The following is a 19,312-nucleotide window of genomic DNA, read 5'->3' on the forward strand; positions in this document are numbered from 1 at the left end:
TTTTAATTTTCAACTGTAATCAAATTTTCTTATAAACTCAATGTTATGATCATCTGTAAGCTAAAGCTGGACAGCAATAGATTATTGAAATACTGTACGCAAGTCTGACTGTAGTAAATCCATAGGTTTGACTTAAAATTGAACTGAAATTAATAACATATATTAATATATAGATTCATATATATATATATGTGTGTGTGTGTGTGTCTGTGAAATTGAGCGCCTTATATAGCTAGAGACGGAGAAAAACGTGGCTGTCTCCTCTGCGCACTCCCCAGCCTCCCCCTTGTTCTTTGGCACACAGCGGGTTTTGCATTCGCTGGTGTCTGGCGAGAAAAAGTAAAGAATCAGAAGCTGTGAGTAAGCATGATATCTAACAAATCAGCAGCGGACAGTTACATTCCCCATCACATCTTAAGAGGTCTATTCGCTTGTGTTTTTAAGCGAGGTTCTTAAGAAGTGTAATTTTGCAACAACTCGTCTTCCAGCTATGGCGAATATAAATGCCCGCTGCTTATTTGTTAGATAGCATGCTTACGCACAGCTTCTGATTCTTTTCTTTTTCTCGCCCGTCATCAGCGAATGCGAAACCCGCTGTGTGCCAAGAACAAGGGGGGGGGCTGGGGAGTGCGCAGAGGAGACACGGTCATTTTTTTTCTCTCTCTGCTCATCAGGGGTCTCCGTCTCTAGCTATATAAGGCGCTTAGTTTCACAGAGGTAACACAGTTTCCTACGAGCCTCAGGAAAATCGCCAAATAGCAACAGCAGCCCGCTCCTGTAATAAGGAAACAATCCAGCTCTCCAGCGCAGACTGACCTATATCTTCCAGCAGCTGCAGAGAGACAGAGGTGAGACATTAACCACATTATGCTTTTAATGTATGGTCACGTTTGACGTCGTGACTGTAATGCTGTTGAATGAGAGATGTGCTTAAGTTTGGAAACGCCAACTTTTATATTTTTGGCGTGTATGCAAATGAAGCTGTTAGACACTGATAGTCACTTTCTGCTGCCACCAGGTGGAAATTGTATGGAGAAATTCAATTATATGTTCCTGTAGGATGTTGAAAAAGGCCATGGAGTTGCTGCTGGTTTTAACCTGTAAAAGAAGTAATTTTTCAAAAAGATGAATAAACTTTTGTTTTAAGGAAAAACATCAAATAGAACTGATTTACATGTTTAAAAATTATATTAAATGAGTGAAAATGCAAAAATAAATAAATGGATCAGCTGTTCTTAAGGCAGACTTCCTCCTTGGATCAGCCCAGAAGTGGTTCCCATAACAGAGATGTGCACATTTCTCTTCTGAGTCCTCTGCTCTGTCTGTCACTGTGGTATAAAATTCATGAAAGCCATGAGAAGGGCCCAGACAGAGAAGCTGGTAGGGCTTCAGTGGGAAGAAGACATGGCACAGGCTGAGGAGAAGGGTGTGGTGCCTGGGCTGCCCGTTGGCTCGGTCTCAGTGCCCCGAGCTGGCACGGCATGTTGACACAGAGCCGGCGCCAGACCTCAAGCTGCCTTTTCAGCCAGAGGGAAAAGGGTGAAGGGATTCAAGGATAAGAGCAACCAGTGCAAGCTGGAACTTAGTTTATTTATTTATTTTTGTTCTCTGGTCACTGCCTGACTGCCTCCCCTCTCTGCGAAACTTTGTGATGTTTGCTTTTAGTCTTTGGACGTCCTCCTGTGTGGCTGCAGCCTGGCGGGAGAATTTCATATGCAGAATCAGCTCCACGCAAGTGTTCTGCCCAAACACGGTTCACTCAGGTTAAAACTTGTGAACCTAATCTCAGGTTGTTCTCCCCAGAATCAGAGTACTTCTCCGTACACGCTGATGCCACAAATCCGTCCTGTCATCACCATTTTTTTTTTACTTTATTAACAACAGAAAGTCATATTACTCTGCATTAAGTGCAACTGTTGAAGGTTTTCAAACTCAGAGATAAGCTGTTTGTAAACATCGAATATTACATCTGATCATGGTATATCTCACTACAGTTTGCACATTAATACAGACAGTCATTCATGCATGGAACTACCATGTTTAAAACAGAGCATGCGTCCATTTTGATGAAAGAATCAAGCTATATTTAAAGCATCATCAGTTCATCAAACAAAACTTTTCACTCTGATCTTCTCTAGATGGACTAAACTTAATGCAGGCGCTTTATTAAGATTACAATATCATATAAAATTTATTTTACTAGTTGACTCTGTCAGGGGTTCTAACCATGCAGCCAGACAGAGATTTGAAGAGCAACAGCAAAAGCAAATGAGGTGGATTAGCAGTGCTCGACAACAATTGATGGGTGTCATCCAATTGGCGTCAACATGTTACTGAGGAATATTGTCTCTGCTGCTTGGATATTGAGCTGTTAGATTGTCATGACAGTCATACAGCAACAGTCTTCAGTCAGAAGCCTCTTTAGATTTGCTGCAAGACTGGCTGTTACTGGAAATCCTTCCCACAACAAGTCCATCCACAATGACTCTTTAGAGATACTCATATGATTTATGGCAACATTTAGTTACCCTTTAGGATAAATAAAGCATTTTTCAATTGAATTGACTCCAATATATGAGCCTCATATTGTATATTGATTCATTTCACACAAAGTGATATGTTCTAAGAGTTTTGGTCAGGTCATTTTAATAATTGTGGCTCACATGTGTTCAAAATCTCAGATTTTGTTTGTCCACAAAATTTGAGTGTTGCATAGGAAGAGGCCAAGCCACAGTTGCTCATTATCAAATAAGCTGGCAAAGAATATTGATAGAAAATTGAGTGGAAGAAAAAAATTTGGTAAAGACATTGGTGGATGATCTCCAGAGATATCTGCAGCCTTCAGATGATCGTAAAGCAAATTCCATCAGACGGGACGGTTGCTCACTAACTCACTAAATCAGCTTTCAGATTGCAGTTAATTTTACATTTCATTTGAAAATCAACTCTGGAGGAAGAATGGAGAGGCACAGAATCAAGAGGGTTGCTTGAGGTGTAGAGAGTAAAGTTCCCAATCAGAGATGACTTGGGAGGCTATTGCACCTGCTGGAGATGTTCACTGTATTTTATCAAGTCCAAATGCATTATGGATGTTTGTCAGCAAATATTAGAGCTTCACATTCTCTCTTATAACAGAGATACTGGTTACATTTACCAGCAGCACTTAGGAAAAGCACAAATATCTGCTTTAATGATGGTCATATTATCATTGCGCTTGATTTGCTATCAACCCTCTGACCTAAATCCCACAAAGAATCTATGGCTTGTCTGAAATGTATGTCTGGAGTCTCTGATCTTCTTGACTAAATTCCCAAAGCCTGTTATCATTAAATGAATCTGAGCGTCCATATCAGATATCAGAGCCACAACCTGATCACCTAAATGCCACATTGATGCAGCAATCTATGCAAAAAGAACATCGCTCAAGTGTTTAGTGCTTACAGTATGTGGCCGTTCTTTTCAGTAGGCTAGCATTTCTGTATTAAAAATAATTTGTATTAGTTTTCTGAACTATCACAATCTTGTGTGAAACTGAATTGTATGTTTTTATTAGCTGCAAGCCATAATAAGACCAAAGATAAATGCTCGAAATAGATTCTATGTGTTTAAATAACTAAGTGGAAAAATAAAAAGGTTTTTTCTGCCTGGTAGGAGAACAGGAGGGAATACAAAAAGTCCATTATTTCCTAAATGCACTCTTTTTCACTTTAGCTAAGCACCACTGAGGAAACTATAGAGAAAGAGTAAACACTGGCTTCGTCCACCTTCCATGAGAAGGTGATGAGAACATCACCTTCTCTCCATGAGAGAGAAGGTGATGTTAGAAAAGATTTAGTTTTCACAGTTTCTTGGTAGCAGAGTTTATGACATGTCTGAACAAATGTTGTAACACGTACCACTTATCTGTCAACTCTCCAGGTTATTTGGGCTCCTGAGGAGGTTTATTACCCCAGACAGTTTGCATATCAGAATGACCCATTCTGCTTCGCCTTGCCTCCTCTTCCTCTCCCTCCTGATGCGATGCGTCACTGACTCGTCTTCGCTCTTCCTGCCGGATTCCAAGGAACTGCGGCACCTGCTGAGCCGCTACGAGCAAGAAGTGGACCATAGCGGCGTTAGCTCCACAGCTGGCAACAGGACAAGACGAGCCATCCTCTGGTCAGACCGGGAGGAGATCCTTCAGCTGCACAACAAGCTGAGGGGCAGCGTTTATCCCACCGCCTCAAACATGGAGTACATGGTGAGATCTGACACATAAACGCCAATTAAACAGAAAAAAAAGATCAAAAGTTTAATCTCCTGGAAATTGAAGCATCAGCAGAAACAAACACCATAACAGGGCTTGTAATTAGGGGTTTAAAAGGCTTTAAATTGTCCAGAAAGGTGGAGTTGGTGTAAAAACAATCTTTTCTCTCTGCTGGAAACATGGAGTCATAAAGGTTGACCCGCTGCCAGCCTGCTGTGCCAGTCTTTTACAGGGAGCGCTTTAATGCTGACTCCATTCTACCTGAAAACAGCTCGGCTGTGAAGAACACTGGAGGGCGAGGGAGAGAGGAAGAGGCCGATGGTGAAATTTAGGGACTGGTGGAACATTTCTGGGTAAAGCAGGAGAGGGATTATTGTTGCGACATACAGAGGATTACTCAGAAGTCGGTGGAGTTTGAGGTTGGGAGAAGCAGCAGCAGCCTGTGTGTCTTGGGACTGTGGTTATGGTGTGGAGGCAAGTGTCTGTAGACCCACTCTGCTCTCTCGTATTCCAGGGAACAAGTAGTGTGTGTTTGCATTGGTAAAGGGGTGTTTGGGGGTTATAGTGGTGTCAGTGTATGCATGCTGTAGTGACCACCAAAAGCCTGGAAATTTACTGAGGGGATGTCCTTTGAGGGCCCAGGCAGCTGGGAGCCCTCGCTGCTTTTTGCTGTTGAAGTCAGGTGTTGTCTATTTTTCTCTCCTCCCTTTGACTAATTCAGCTGTGATTGCTGTGAATCTACTGGGGCTGAAGTCAAACATCTTTACAGGTTGACATTTAAACTGTATTCAGTTCAGTCATCTCTCAAGGAAGTGCATTGGTAAAGGTCTTGAACAGATTTAAGCTAATAGCTTGCAAAATCAGAACATATTATTATGGAAAATCTGTCCATCTGTGAAACGAATTGCATTGTGTCTCATGCATGCAGGTTTGGGACGATGAGCTGGAGAGGTCAGCCACTCACTGGGCTGAGGAGTGTCAGTGGGACCATGGACCTCAAGACCTCCTCATGTCGATTGGACAAAACCTGGCAGTACACTGGGGGAGGTGAGATTCAAACCTGTCATCTGGATGAATGTCGTATTAATTTTGGGTTATTGATCATTTTGAAAACTGCAGGCTATGCAAGTCATGTCACCTAATTCTGATTTAGTTGACTAAACTCTTTTTGGTTTTCTATTTGTTGTATAATCATTCCATCCTGGTAAAAGTTTATATAAAACATTAAACTGCCTGAATTAATGTGGTCTTCTTGGTCACAATGCATACATTTAGTCCTCTGACTGCAGCTATATCTAATAATAATAATACTAAATGATATATGAGTAATTTTACTCAGAAACTTGCAGTTATGATAACATTGTAAATAAGAGATCCAAAGCAAATCAAGATTTATGGATTGTTTAAGGATAAAATGGTCTTTGTGGAGTTTATGTTGTATAGAAGTTGCTTTTACAATGTCTCAGAAGGTTTTAATATTAAGAAATAACAGCTGATTTAGTATGTTATTGATTATTGGGTAATTCCCTGATGTTGAATTTCTTACTAAGACAAAGAAAGTTGTGTGAACAGTCGTCATTGCTGTTTAAGCATGGCATCACGTTTCATATTATTTCTGATTTAATCTGTATCTTAGTTCATTTTGGTTCAAGTGATTAGTCAAAAGAACATTTAACTGGGTCAGTGATGGAAATGTAGTTTGGCTGGCCAACAATTCTTGAGTCTTTGTCCAGACATATTTTAGTAAACGTAACCTTGGTAAGGACGGTACAGATTTAAAAATAAAAACTTTTATGACCTGATGGTGGAAAAAGTGAAAATTAAAATGTCATTTTTAAAAAATTATCCATGAATTTTCTCAGTAATCACAGGCAAAGCCTTTATTTTTCCTGCAAAGTAACCAAAACAATCAGTAAATACATCAGCGTTTCTACAAGTTTCCACTGGCGTTATGACTGCTACCATTTTGTGATGGTGAGCAGGTATCGGGGCTGGAAGGTTTTCTTTAGTTCTCGTCACTAACTGATTTGATTCAGGTTTAAAATTTGGCCAGAACCTCCTAAAAACTGCAAACATTCAGAATGGTGAAGAGGAAAATGACAAACAATACAATATCCAAGGTCTATGGGCATATGCAAAGATAATAATGCAGTCCTTTTAGTTGGTAAACCAAAAATATTTCATCCCCATTTTAACATGTTTAACTACAGAACACTTTAAATATCCTCCAGGTGAGCAAAAGGAAATATTAAGCCACTTTGCACATCAGGGGGAAGCGGTGGCCATGGACACCAGTCCTGGATCTCTCTGAGTTATCTACCTTGCTGATATCAGGAACTGGCATTTTTCATGTGGACCTGTGTAAGGACCAAATTAATATGCCCAACCGAGTTAAACATCTGCAAAAATCCTCTCTTGGTTACCTTTGGGCTCTCTAGCATGGTAGTGATCTGAAACATATCGCTAAAGTGGTCTTGAAATATTGGACAGTGAACAATAACAACATTTATGACTGGCCCAGGCTGAGTTCAGACCTGAAATCCATCCAAGATCTGTGGAAGACCAAAGCAATGGCAAGGAAGTGTGCCTTTGAATGGCCTGACACAGTTGGCCTCTGTGTAACAACACATGGATATCACAGCAGGTGCCCTTCCAGGAATCTGCTCTGAATCTCTCTAGTCCATTTCCCCCTTTTTTTTTCTTTCATTGCCAACAAACCCTGATGTAGAGTCATTTTTTCTCTCCTCCTCGCCTCCATCAGCACTTTTCAAGAGTTGTTTATAAAAAGTTAATTGATTAGTTAGGCGATGGTGCCATGTTTAAGTTTACTTCTCATTGATTTTTTTCCCCCCAACTTGATTCAATTTCCAGTCTGCAGTTTTTTGCGCCAGGTCAAATTCGGACTCATCTTTTGAGGAGTAACGGGAGGTAGGGAGGAGAGATTTATGCAGTGTTTCTCGAGTCTGAGCCAAAGCACCTGGCAGCTCTCTCAGATATTTCCCTTTTGCCACAGGAAACTGAACCGGCTGTGACTAAGCCTACTGTTTTTCTGAATGTGTGTGTGTGTGTGTGCATTGGCCCTACAGATACCGCTCACCTGCCTTCCATGTCCAGGCGTGGTACGACGAAGTAAAGGACTACACTTACCCTTACCCTCAAGAGTGCAACCCGTGGTGCCCTGACCGCTGCTCAGGGCCAATGTGCACCCACTACACCCAGGTAGGAGAATGGCAGACCACTTTAGATGAGTAATTTGTCTCTTTAACAAATAACTTATTACCTTGATGGGCTGGAATGAGCTGGCTTCCCGGCTGAGGGTGTGATGTACTAATTACTAACAGTCTGTGACCTTCCTGGTGATTTACAGGAAAACAACACTAAAACTGGGATGGATCTATTCGTCAGTAGTTTCTTCAGTTGTGGTTATTCTAGAAAAAAGAACAAAATTAATAGGACCTAGAGCACTACTGACGTGTTTAACCCTTTATAACAGCAGTTGTTTGAAATTATTTTAAATGCTCTGTGGATCCTGTGGATGAAGATTTTTGACTGAACTTTAGACGGTTCCAGTATGAATATTATCCCTGGTGGCCCTTCCTTCTTAACCTTAACCCTTAATATGCCAACTACTTTTAACTACTTTTAGCTATGCTCTTTTTTTAACTTTTTTTTTTTGGAAAACAAACTCCACAGGTTTAAAAAATTGAATGGTATTTTAAATAATCTTTGTCTATATAGAATTACTTAGTCCTGAATGTACCAGTCTATATATTGCGGTATTCACTCTTGTTTCAGTCTAGAATAATGTTTTCCATGAAACACTGACTGTGTTTAAAAAACCTTTCAGTACATCTATTTAGGTTCTCCAGGCGTTTTTGGTTTTAAACTGCATATTATCAAAAGTCTTAAAACTTTGCAGCAATTCTCAACTTTAGCACCATCAGCAAGGCGCAGTGGGACAGATGGCACCTCAAAGAGGGTGAACCTGCTCCCTAACGAGTATAAGCAATAAAAATAAGCAATAACAACTTGTTTGGGGCAGAAACTAAATAATGCCACGCCCTGTCACAGTGGTGCCGTGAGCGAAGACTCATATTGTCAGTGTTGTCCTGTGAACATAACAATTTGATAGGAAATCTCTTAGTAGCTAAGTATAACTGCATGCTTATCTGGACCAGCATTTCCTGATTAAAACTGAACAAAATGTGAGACCCTAAAGAAAAAAAAATGTCTAGATGAGCAAATTAAAAACTGAATTAGGATCCATAGACAGAAGAGCTGACCTACAGTCAGCCTCAAAGCTAGTTGGGTTGACTTTACGGAAACAGTCTCAGTCTCTCTTCTTTGCTTTCACCCTGAAACTTGATCACTTTCATCTGGCAGTCATTTCCAAACCCAGCAGACATCCTGCACTGCCTGACCTGGGCTCCTTTGAAGATGCTGCTGACAGAAGCAGGAGGAGCTGAGCCATCACCTGACTGTCTGTCTGCTGTTGGTTGACGTATCTGCCGTCCAGGCTGTCGCACTCCAGTGCTACCTTTCGATTGCATTGTGCTGCTTTAGAGACACATGTCAGTCTGTGCTAACTCACTGCTTCCAGCGGCCCCTAAGCATACAAGAAGAAAAAAAAAAGACCAACATTCCTGAGGAGGGGGAGCACGTGTTTGAGAGGGAGGTGTTGGGAGAAGTTTTAGAATATGCAGCTTTTCATTTCCCTCCAATGGGACATGATTTATCCGTAACACCTCTACAGCTGCTCTTTTCATATATCTTTTGAAATTGAAACTTCAGCAGTCCATTTTAAAACCGTATTTGAGATATTAAAAATATACATTTGTTTCCTTTTTCACAGCCTAATGAAAACATCACACCAGACTAAGGCAGAATCAGAGGTCCTAGCAGGTCCCTGTGGCCCCGTTAATTAAAACAGTCAATTTAAGTGTTTCCTCTTGAATTAATGAGTGTGAGAAATGTCAGTGTAGAAATATAGTCTTTTCATTCAGAGAATGCCAGTGCTAACTTTGGCCGTGTATTTATTTTCCCTCATTTCAGCTGGTCTGGGCAACCACGAACCGAGTGGGCTGTGCTGTTCATGTGTGTCCAAGGATGAACGTGTGGGGAGAAATATGGGAGAACGCTGTTTACCTTGTTTGCAACTATTCCCCAAAGTAAGATCAGTATTCCTCCATGGTCCGCTGTTCGTCAACAACCTCTAGACTTGTTTGCATTGCCCTGTACACGGTTAGCAAATGTTAAACATGTTATGTTTTGACATTGGTGTGGATTAAAAAGTATCTAAATTTAGGAGTAAAATTACTAGAGTAATTGTCTTTGTTGGGGTTCTGGGAGTTTCCTGGAGTAATGACAAAGCCACCATACTTTGATAATTAATTATCTGGTTCTGTGCAGGGGAAACTGGATCGGAGAGGCCCCATATCAACATGGTCGCCCTTGTTCTCAGTGTCCTCCAAGTTTTGGAGGAGGATGTAGAAATAATCTGTGCTACAAAGGTGAGACATTTCTCTACAATTTTGGAAAACGACTTTTAAAAATGGTCTCATGAGCTACTTTCAATCAATCAGTCAAATTTTATTTGTATAGCACATTTCAGCAGCAAGGCATTTCAAAGTGCTTTACATCTTATCAAACACAGAAACACAATGCAACATAGAATCAACAATCAAAACACGACATTAAGTAAAGTTCCATCAATAAATTTGTAATTGATTACGTTTCAATTACAAACTTTGTTGGTGTTCTGCCAAGTAAACTCAAAGTCCACACCAAAGATGTCGCTGTAGGATTTGAGAAGGGCAAGAGTTGAACACTTGACCATCCTAGACCTAAATTTAAGTGAAATTTTTTGTAAGACTTCAAAATAAATGTCTATAGGTGCTATACCAACATCAGTCTAATTTGACTGATGTTGGGCTCCAGATGATTACATCTGTTAGAGACAAGCCCAAAATGTTTTCCATTTGTAATGTCCAATATTTCCTGTTGTTCTAAAAGGCACTGACTTGAAGTAAAAACCTATTTGTGCATAAATTTGAAGATCTTTGTTCATAAAATAGCTTCTAAAACCATGTATCATTTTCCTTCCACTTCACAACTCTGTACTAAATTGTATTTGATAGATACAGATAGATATTTGACATATAGGTACCGATAAACAGAGCAGTAAGAAAAACATTAAGCAATTAAAACCCAAACTAGGAAAACTCTTAAATTTAATTACCAGCATATTTCCTCAACCTAACGTCAACATATTTGAACACTACCAGACTCTCAGCGCTCGGAGACGGAGGACATGAACGAGGTGGAAAAGCCTCAGGTACCACTGTCGCCTCGGACCACCTCCAAACCGACCCCCAGACCTCCCAGAAAACCTGCAACCAAACCCTCCTCTCCCAAAACCGCCACCCCAAGGACATCCTCCCCAAAGTCTCCCAACAATCCATATCTTGGTAGACATGGGAATTATTAACATAATAATGTATATTAATAACCAATAACCATTTTGTTTTTGGTACTTAATTTCAATGCGTTGTGTCATTATTGCAGCTCACAACATTAAGTGTGAGACTAAACTGCGGGATAAGTGTAAAGGAGCAACCTGCAACAGGTCAGGATATTGTGAGGATTTTTAGTCGATAATTACTTATTTATTTGCTTATCGCACACTTCCTCTCTGATGTGAGCCTGTGTTCTTCTTCTGCAGACACAATTGTCCAGCAAATTGTCTAAATACAAAAGGGAAAGTTTGGGGGACCGTTTCTTATGATGTGGTGAGTCTCTCAAAACTGGAAACGTCTTGCATTTCTAAACAATTTCTAACATTAAGGCATTCTTAAAGTTCGCTTCTCACTGTTACAGCAATCAAGTATTTGCCGAGCTGCTATCCATTCTGGGGTCATCGACAACAATGGAGGGCCGGTTGACATAACAAGGACAGACAAGTTGCCTTTCTTTGTCAGATCCACAAAAAATGGAGTCGAGTCTCTCAGGTAGACACACCTGCTCTCCAATTTCTTTTTTAAATTAAAATTGGGCTGTGAGTAAAACTATAAATACAGCTCTGGGACATATGTAATTGAAAGAAACAAAATAAGATGCACCGAATCGACATTAACCATTGATGAACTTGAGAGAAGCACTCAAATAACTACTAGGAAAACAATTTATTGAACAGAATTGTCTTGCTAATTAAATTTTTTTTTTCATTGTTTTTGTACTTCATCAATTGAAAGTGTTTTAATGCATCTCTCTTTTTGTTATGCAGCAAATATAAACCTGGCAACTCTTTCACGGTGGCCAAAGTGGAAGGTGAGTAAATCAATATTTTTTAGGAAAGAATTGTGTAGAATCAGAACAATTGATCAAGCATGGTGCATATTATAGAATATACTGTATTATAATTGTTAATCTTTTCTCTCTGGTTGACAGAATATAATGCCGATTGCTACACCACAGTGAGGGAAATCTGCCCATATAGACAACCGTTCTCACACTGTCCCAGGTGCCTCCATTCGCTGGCTTTAGCTGTTTTACTGAATAAATTTAAAAAAAATGTCTAACACTCCCTAACAGATACTTTGAAAACCTATTTTGTTGCAGATATTTACAAATTATAAAACTAAGTTATAAGACTGATGAGAAGTTTTCTTTACGTTACTGAATGTGGAATGTGATCGTAAATCCTTATGTGGCCACTTATTTCTCTGAAATGCAACATAATCCATAACTTTTATGTACTTCTGGGATTCTCAGAATCATCTGTCCAGCCAGCTGTAAGACTCAGCCATCCTATTGGTCGCCTGTAGTTGGAAACAACATCTATGCAGATGTGAGTATTAATAAATATTTACAAAGTGGTCATAAGTCCAGCTGAAAGATCTCCAGAACTCTGCTAGTTTTTTTTGTGTGTGTTTTTTCTTTTTACTGTGGGCTGTTTTTACATTTGGGGTCCTTCTGAAACTTAGTAAGAGTTCCAGGTCAAAACTAAAGCTTCCTTTCAACAAAGGGTTAAAGTATGTTTTGCAAAGCGTATGTTTTGCAAAGCAGGACACTCAGATATGTTTCTGCAGTGGTAAGGAGGCTAAATGTTGGTTAAACTTGGAATATAAAACCTCTGGTTAGAATCATTGCATGAGTGTAGAGTGTGATCTGTGTTTAGATTGGAATTGAATGATTATACTCTCCTGATAAGAACTTATTACTTGTTACGCTAATGCCAGAGTTCTGCACACTCCTTGTGTGTGTATGAGCATCTTTTTTTTTAAGAGTGTAAAGGTTTTTCATTTTCTTTCTGTTCTTCACAGAGCTCTAGCATTTGCAAATCGGCCATCCATTCAGGGGTAATCAAAGGAGACGGAGGTTTTGTTGATGTTCTGCCACTGGAAAGAAGAAAGAGTTACGCTGGCGTCCTAAAAAATGGCATCCAGTCTGAAAGGTGACCTCTCTGTTTTGGTGTTTACTAGACTAACTGTAGTTATATTTCCCCATTGAGGCTCATTATTCATTTATAAAAGATACAAAGGTTAAAAAATGTTGCATCATGTTTGAATAGTTGCAATTTACATCAGACAGTTTGAATTTTAAAAAACACAACAGCTAAAACATACGAACTGAGAACTGATGAGCCCTCCTTGGCTGTGAAAACATTCAGAGAATTTTTAAACTAAAGTTAATTTATTAAAAATAACTCCCGTGTTCTCATTAAAATCCCAAATCCCTACTTCTGAATCCCTCTTCTACTTCTGATAGAAAATGTTCGTCTGTCAATCCATTTTTCATACTTGCTCAGTTCTTGAAGGGTTACAGTCTGGTTTGTTCCAGTCTCCACAGGATGAAAGGTTACCAGTCCGTCACAGAGCAACACAATAATTCAATCACACACTCACACTAATGAGTGATCAGGAATGTCAGTTTTTCTAACATGAATGTCTTTGAACTGTGGCAGGAAGCCGACATACCCAGAGAGAACATCCAAACTAAACACTGGACCGGTCCTGACTGGGTTTTGAACCCAGGACTTCTTTGCTGCAAAGCAAAACTGCAAATGCTTCACTATGCAACTCCTTCTAAAAAATAAATATAGCCACTTTCCTAGAGATTTTTTTCCAAAAATGATTTTGGAAAAAAGAAATCACTTCTTTTTGCTGAAAGAAGTGACCTGTGCTTTAGGACGGTGACAATATTTTGCATGATATCTACAGAATTGTTAATTTTCAAGCAAAGGTATCGCCCCACTTTGGACATGTTAGTATTTTTCCTCATAAATGAGATTGAACACTTTGAAATTGTATTGGTAGATGAATAAACAATTTTAGGGTCTAGTTCAATGTTAAGCAAGATTTGCTGATATGAAATTAAATTTCATTCGCTTAGGTTTTCCGTTTGGTTATTGAAACCGACAAGTACATTTGACAAGACAAAGCAGACTATGTCAGAGGAAGTTGGGTGATTGATGTCTGCTGTAATAGCCCATGTAGTGGGTTCTCTGCTTGCACGCTATGCTTCACAAATCACTTTCATGTCTTTGGTTAGTTCCAGTGGACTAAGTCAGGTAAGAAAGTCCTCGTGGTCAGTGCTGCTGGCATATGGGGATTGCAAGAGTGATGGTGTGGTTTGGTGTGTGGGTAGGCCACACACTGCCTCTTTGCTTACTTTACCCATAGATTTAAACCGACTGAGCAAAGTGCTGAATTGGTAATAACAATCCAAGTCTGACTGTTTGAAACCCGATGCAGAGCTGTGAAGGCCGCACTCGGGGCATTGGGACAGGAGGTCAGTAAGTGCCTGAGGAGGAGTTAATGCCATGCGCCAACATCATGGCAGCGTGGGCAGTTTAGATTGCTCTGTGCTGCTGTGAATGTAATTACAGCCTATCCAATTACTTCAGAATGGAGATGCTGTCAGCCAATCTGCCAGCTTCCCTACACGAACAATTATTTGTTACAGGACTCCAGTAGTTCTAGCTTGTCGTGGTTATTGATCATGGCACAGCTTCAAGGTCTTTCTGCTAATGAACTAATTAATATCAATGAGTTGAGCACATGTGGGAACAAAAAAACCCCCCCTCATATTTAGAAATACTGTGGCAGTGAGTTATTCTTTAAACAGCAGGTTTCATGGTGGTTTCAACCCGAAATATCAACTCTTGATTTATTCTTTGATGGATTTCACTGTTGAGATAATTTGAACCATGAGGGAAAAATCCACTTCACCTCTGATTGTTGTAATCATACCTGAAGTTAGATTAAAATACAATATATGCATTAATAATGGCTTCAACTCATTGAGGCAACAACATTCATCAGAACCACATACCATACAGTCAGAGCTTCAGTGGAAAGGTTGAGATCAAGTCAGTCTCATGTATTAAAAAGACCCAAACTCAACACCTGTAGCTGATTTATCAATCTGCGGTGAGACTGAAAATTAATATTCACGGCTTCTCTCCATCTAATTTGACTGAACTTGGGGTAATTTTGTAAAAGAGTTTGGCAAAATTTCCAGTCTCTAACTATGCAAAGTTGTTAAAAAAGAAATCTTGAGAAACTACTCCACTTGCAGACAAAAGATGTTTCTACAAAGTAAGGAAGCATGTAGACTGAAGACAAACACATACCACAGATTTTTATTGGTAAAGAAAATGTATCTCATCTAATCTCTGTGAAATACAAATTTGTGGGTATAAAGGCATGAATACTTTTCTAGCTAAATAATGTTTGCATCTCTAATAGTAAAGATAACACATTTTTTGTCTATTTTCAGCCAAAGCAACACAGACGGAGGTTCCTTTAGACTCTTTGCCGTGAAGGTGTGACTGTTTTGAAGTCTGAGGACCAACAGAGTTTGCTCAGCAAGTGCCCACAGGTTGGATACCATGACCCTTGTGCAGTGGAGTCCGAAAATATATACATTTCCTTTGTCCCACCATTTATCACTGTAATCTCCAGTAGAAATTCTTCTTTATCATCTGGGCATATTGTATTTTGATGGTCCTTATTTTTACATAATCTGTGAATACAGAAGATTTTATTATGAATTGAACAGCTGGTGCTGAAATATTGTAGGTACACAGAAATAATTATGTTTACAATAATGTTCATGTTAAATATATATGTTGGTTTTCATACACAAGAATGTATACTGATCACACTGTATTTAATCCTGTCCAGAATACATGATGATTTTTTGTTTTGTTTTTGACAGTTATTACAATATATTAATTTGTTTATGCTTTATTAGTTATTTTTTTAGTGGCTAACTGGGTTATAATTTTCTACTGTTGAACATTTAGACCACAAGCTGCCAAACATTTTAGTTTCTGACCTACAAATAACAGAGACAGAGATTTTTGACCCACAAGATTTTCTATTTATGTTTTTTTCAAGTTAGATTAAATATTTTATTAAAATTTTTAAGGCCCAAGCTGTACCCCGTTATCCAGGATAGGGTCTCAAACCACAATCTTAAAACTCTTGCTGTCGAGTCACGTCCAAGTGTAAATTACATTTAAAAGTTGAGACTGTGTGTGGGAACTGGTCACAGGGAAGGAGAGCTTCTGAAGAATAAAGTAGTGGGAATGTATCAAATACCAGATACATTTTTTATAAGATGAGCTCCAATATCTCTGTCTTGTTTAGTGCTTGCTTATTTCTCTGGTTATTTCTTGATGCCCTGTTGGCCCTGTTGTATATATGAAATTGTTTCATTGTCCCTGCCCCCACTTATGACAATTGAATGTGTTGCATGGTTCAGGTACAGAGATGTTTGTATTTTAATGGTGTGAGTATGTGTAACAGTTTGCGACATTGAACTGCAGTTTGTGCGTTTTGGAACAACTAGCGCTATGCAGCACAATTAGAGAAGATACCGTACCTACTATGCTGATTTGTTTTATTCTAGAAAAGAACATGCTTCTTTGTTCAAATTACTGATAAAGCAAATAAATTTGGTTTTGTAGGCCTTTTGCTTTCAGTTACGGTCCTAAAGCACAGTAGACATGTTAAAGCACTTTTAAGCTTTGTTGTGCCTCCTGTTTTTTATTATTACTAAAGATGAAAAGCATTTGTATTTATAGTCAAAGTGATAATCTGGAAAAACTGCAGCCATGTATGCTATGTCTTTCTATCTCTTTATTCTACCTCAGTCCTATTGCTTTGCTCAGCAGTTTTTTTGGGAGGGAGATTTTGTTTTAATGAAAGTTTTGTAAAATACGGCAACTGTAAATAATATGATCTTTGTTTTTAAATTTCATTCTCTAAAACGATGATTAAAACATGTATATTTGTTTGTTTTCTGTGCTGTTTTTTAACAGATGTGGTGGTGTATGTCCTATAATTTTTTTGCACAATATGAAAATAAAGTATGTTTTACAAATGCAAATGGATCAGTGTGTTTTTATGTTTTTATTAAAGATGTTTTAAGATACATTTTTAAAACTGAAATTGATTTATTGATTATTTATTATTATTATTGATTTATTTCCTCCAGGTTTCCAGGACTAAATGGGAATCAATGTTTCCGATATTTTTTCTCACGTTGTGACTGAAAACCTTTATAAAAATAAAGCTTTTGAGCTGAAACAGTTGCCATATACAGTATGTGTAGTTTTCACTTGCATGGTGCTCTAGAACACAAGCTTTCATCAGCCAAAGAGTGGCGCGTTTCATTCATAAGTGTATTAAATGTACTTTGTCCGGAGTATTTCGAGAAATTTCTGTTTAACATGAAATCTGAATGAAATTGAGATGAAGGCCACCCAGGATCTGATTGTTGTGTTTGGAGCGGTATCACTGACCACATTCGTGTCATGGCTCTGCTTCTTGTGGGCACACACAGATCCAAGAGGACGGGATCAACAAGCTATAGCGATCACTTTTCAGAAACCACATACAGTACAAAATCTGCCAGGAGATGTTTCAGTCAGCGTCTGTTTAAACACAGTGGAGGCAGTAAGAATCATCTTTATTTTCAATTTCATATGCCAATGTACAGTTTCTATTCATCAGTGAACTATAGAGTACAGTATATGAGCCATACATGCTGTTGCTTCATTTACAGCTCATTGAGAAAGAGTCGACTTAGACTCTAGTAACCCCTCTTACTCCAGGGCTTTTGACAGAGGCAGATGTTCAGGTTCAGTTAAGCCCTGGTTGGACAGGATCCATGACATGTTGCTGATAAACAGCTGTGGAATGACTGTTTTACTCCCATTGTCAAAGAAAATACAGATTTGTATTCCCATGTAAATCCCCAAACAGCTTTGCTGAAAAAAATTGAAGATTTTTCCAGTCTTAGGTTCCTTCTGTCTGAAAATGTGCTTTTCATTACAGAGTGTTTTAGTCGAGGCAAAAGCTGCGAAATATTGGACTTTTGTTTACGTAATCTTTTGTTTACATATTTGAATATTGTCTTGTCTTAGCTTATACTGTTTCAACTGTATTATATGGAGTTTTTCAGTGTCTTTTGAATTGTTTCTGAATACACACATTGCCAAACAAGGCTTGTGTCCATATTTGGAACGTTACTGAACAACACAACTGTCCAAATGCCACTTAAAACTTTAAACGATTTAGTCATCATTCTTGACCTTATGAATCAGCATGCATTCATGTATGAAACACCAGACACCACATGAAACTAAGTAAGCTGGTCTGGTCATTGAAGTTTCCAATAAATTGATTTAATCATCAAATCTGATCTTTTAGCTGTGTCTACCTACTTTGAAAAAGTTTCTTCTCGACTCTTGTGACTAAAAAAATGTGTAATTGCAAGACTGATGAAGTCCCTGTTTGTTCATAAGGCAGGAATAATAATTTGACACTGGAATGTTTTGTTCAAAGTATATACTTTTTACTACCACTGAAATTAAGGAACATTTTTCTGAAATAATCCATGATTAGTTGATGGGCTGCACAGTAGAGAAATTGTTGATAGCTTTGACTTGCACTAAGAAGAGGTTAAGCATGGAAAGACCCCTTCGTACAGTTTTTGGTTCTGGAATGATCTAGAGTGGAAAATCACCCAACATTGAATAAACGGACCATGTAAACCAGCCACTCCCTAATGACTGCAGAATGGGTTTCAAGCCAGAATAGTAGCTTTCATGATTGGATTTCTTCATCCTTCAGCGGGACCTATTGCGGTTCACTGGGAGACGGTGAGATCTGAACCATAGTGAAGTTTTCTGATTTTTCAGCTAAGGCGGTTCTGAGCTGAGGAATTGACCCATTCAAATGTCAAATTTGAAAACTTTTTCTCTTCTCCCAAACTTTATTTCTCAAATTAGCATAAGATATCAGACATCAAGACAATGTCAAAAGCTTTTGATAATTTAGACTTTAATGAACATAGGAAATATTTTGATTAACCATTTGTTATTTATTTTGATAGAAGCACATCGTTGACTTTTAATCTTGACTGACACTATAAAACCAATTTTAGTTTAAATGGAAATGATATTGTTTTGAGTTTGCAGAAAACATTTATTTCATCCTGAATAGTCTTTGTTAAGATCTTGTGTTGATCTTGGGAGATGCTCCACAGAATTTAGGACTTGAAAATGTTGTGGCGGATCCATTTTTGAAAATACTGATTCATACTCTCTAAACCTTGTAGGACAGTCTGAGATCGACAAATCCTGTTTTTGTCAACTACTGTGTAATTATTCTGCAGACAAACATTTCACAGAGGTACAACAGATAATAAGAATAATCTGTTACCTACTAAAACCTTTCCAAACAGAAACTAATGTTTGTTAAGCTAAATCCAGACTTTGATGCCAAAATTTTTCCATGTTTTTATGTTTTTGTTTTTGAATCACAGTTTAAATATGGCTGATTAGTTGGAAATAATTCCTCTACAGCAATTTATGATTGTATTAGGTTTAATGGGTCTGAGACCATTAAAAAGATGACTAATGGTCTTCAGGCATATTGATGCTGTTTAGTACAAATTAAAATCCCACGCAAAGAAGACAAGGAAAAAATGAGGATTTATGGTCATTTAATCTCGCTGTGTTTTACAATAACTTAATTTTTCAACACAAACAGT

At 38.5% G+C, this 19,312-nt stretch overlaps 1 protein-coding gene across 1 annotated transcript; it reads left to right on the forward strand.

Moving 5' to 3' along the window:
* The first annotated feature begins 299 nt into the window (after positions 1-299).
* On the forward strand, positions 300-16,642 carry crispld2 (cysteine-rich secretory protein LCCL domain containing 2). Its single transcript, XM_032560559.1, has 15 exons — positions 300-848; positions 3,919-4,240; positions 5,175-5,293; positions 7,333-7,465; positions 9,299-9,414; positions 9,656-9,756; positions 10,531-10,713; positions 10,811-10,871; positions 10,968-11,034; positions 11,123-11,253; positions 11,529-11,572; positions 11,693-11,765; positions 12,017-12,092; positions 12,568-12,698; positions 15,026-16,642. Exons 2-15 carry the CDS (start codon positions 3,971-3,973, stop codon positions 15,075-15,077), a joined length of 1,557 nt encoding a protein of 518 aa, XP_032416450.1. The 5' UTR covers positions 300-848; positions 3,919-3,970; the 3' UTR covers positions 15,078-16,642.
* The last annotated feature ends 2,670 nt before the right edge of the window (positions 16,643-19,312 follow it).

This window comes from Xiphophorus hellerii, chromosome 4 (assembly GCF_003331165.1).
Source record: "Xiphophorus hellerii strain 12219 chromosome 4, Xiphophorus_hellerii-4.1, whole genome shotgun sequence".
Lineage (NCBI taxonomy): Eukaryota > Metazoa > Chordata > Actinopteri > Cyprinodontiformes > Poeciliidae > Xiphophorus > Xiphophorus hellerii.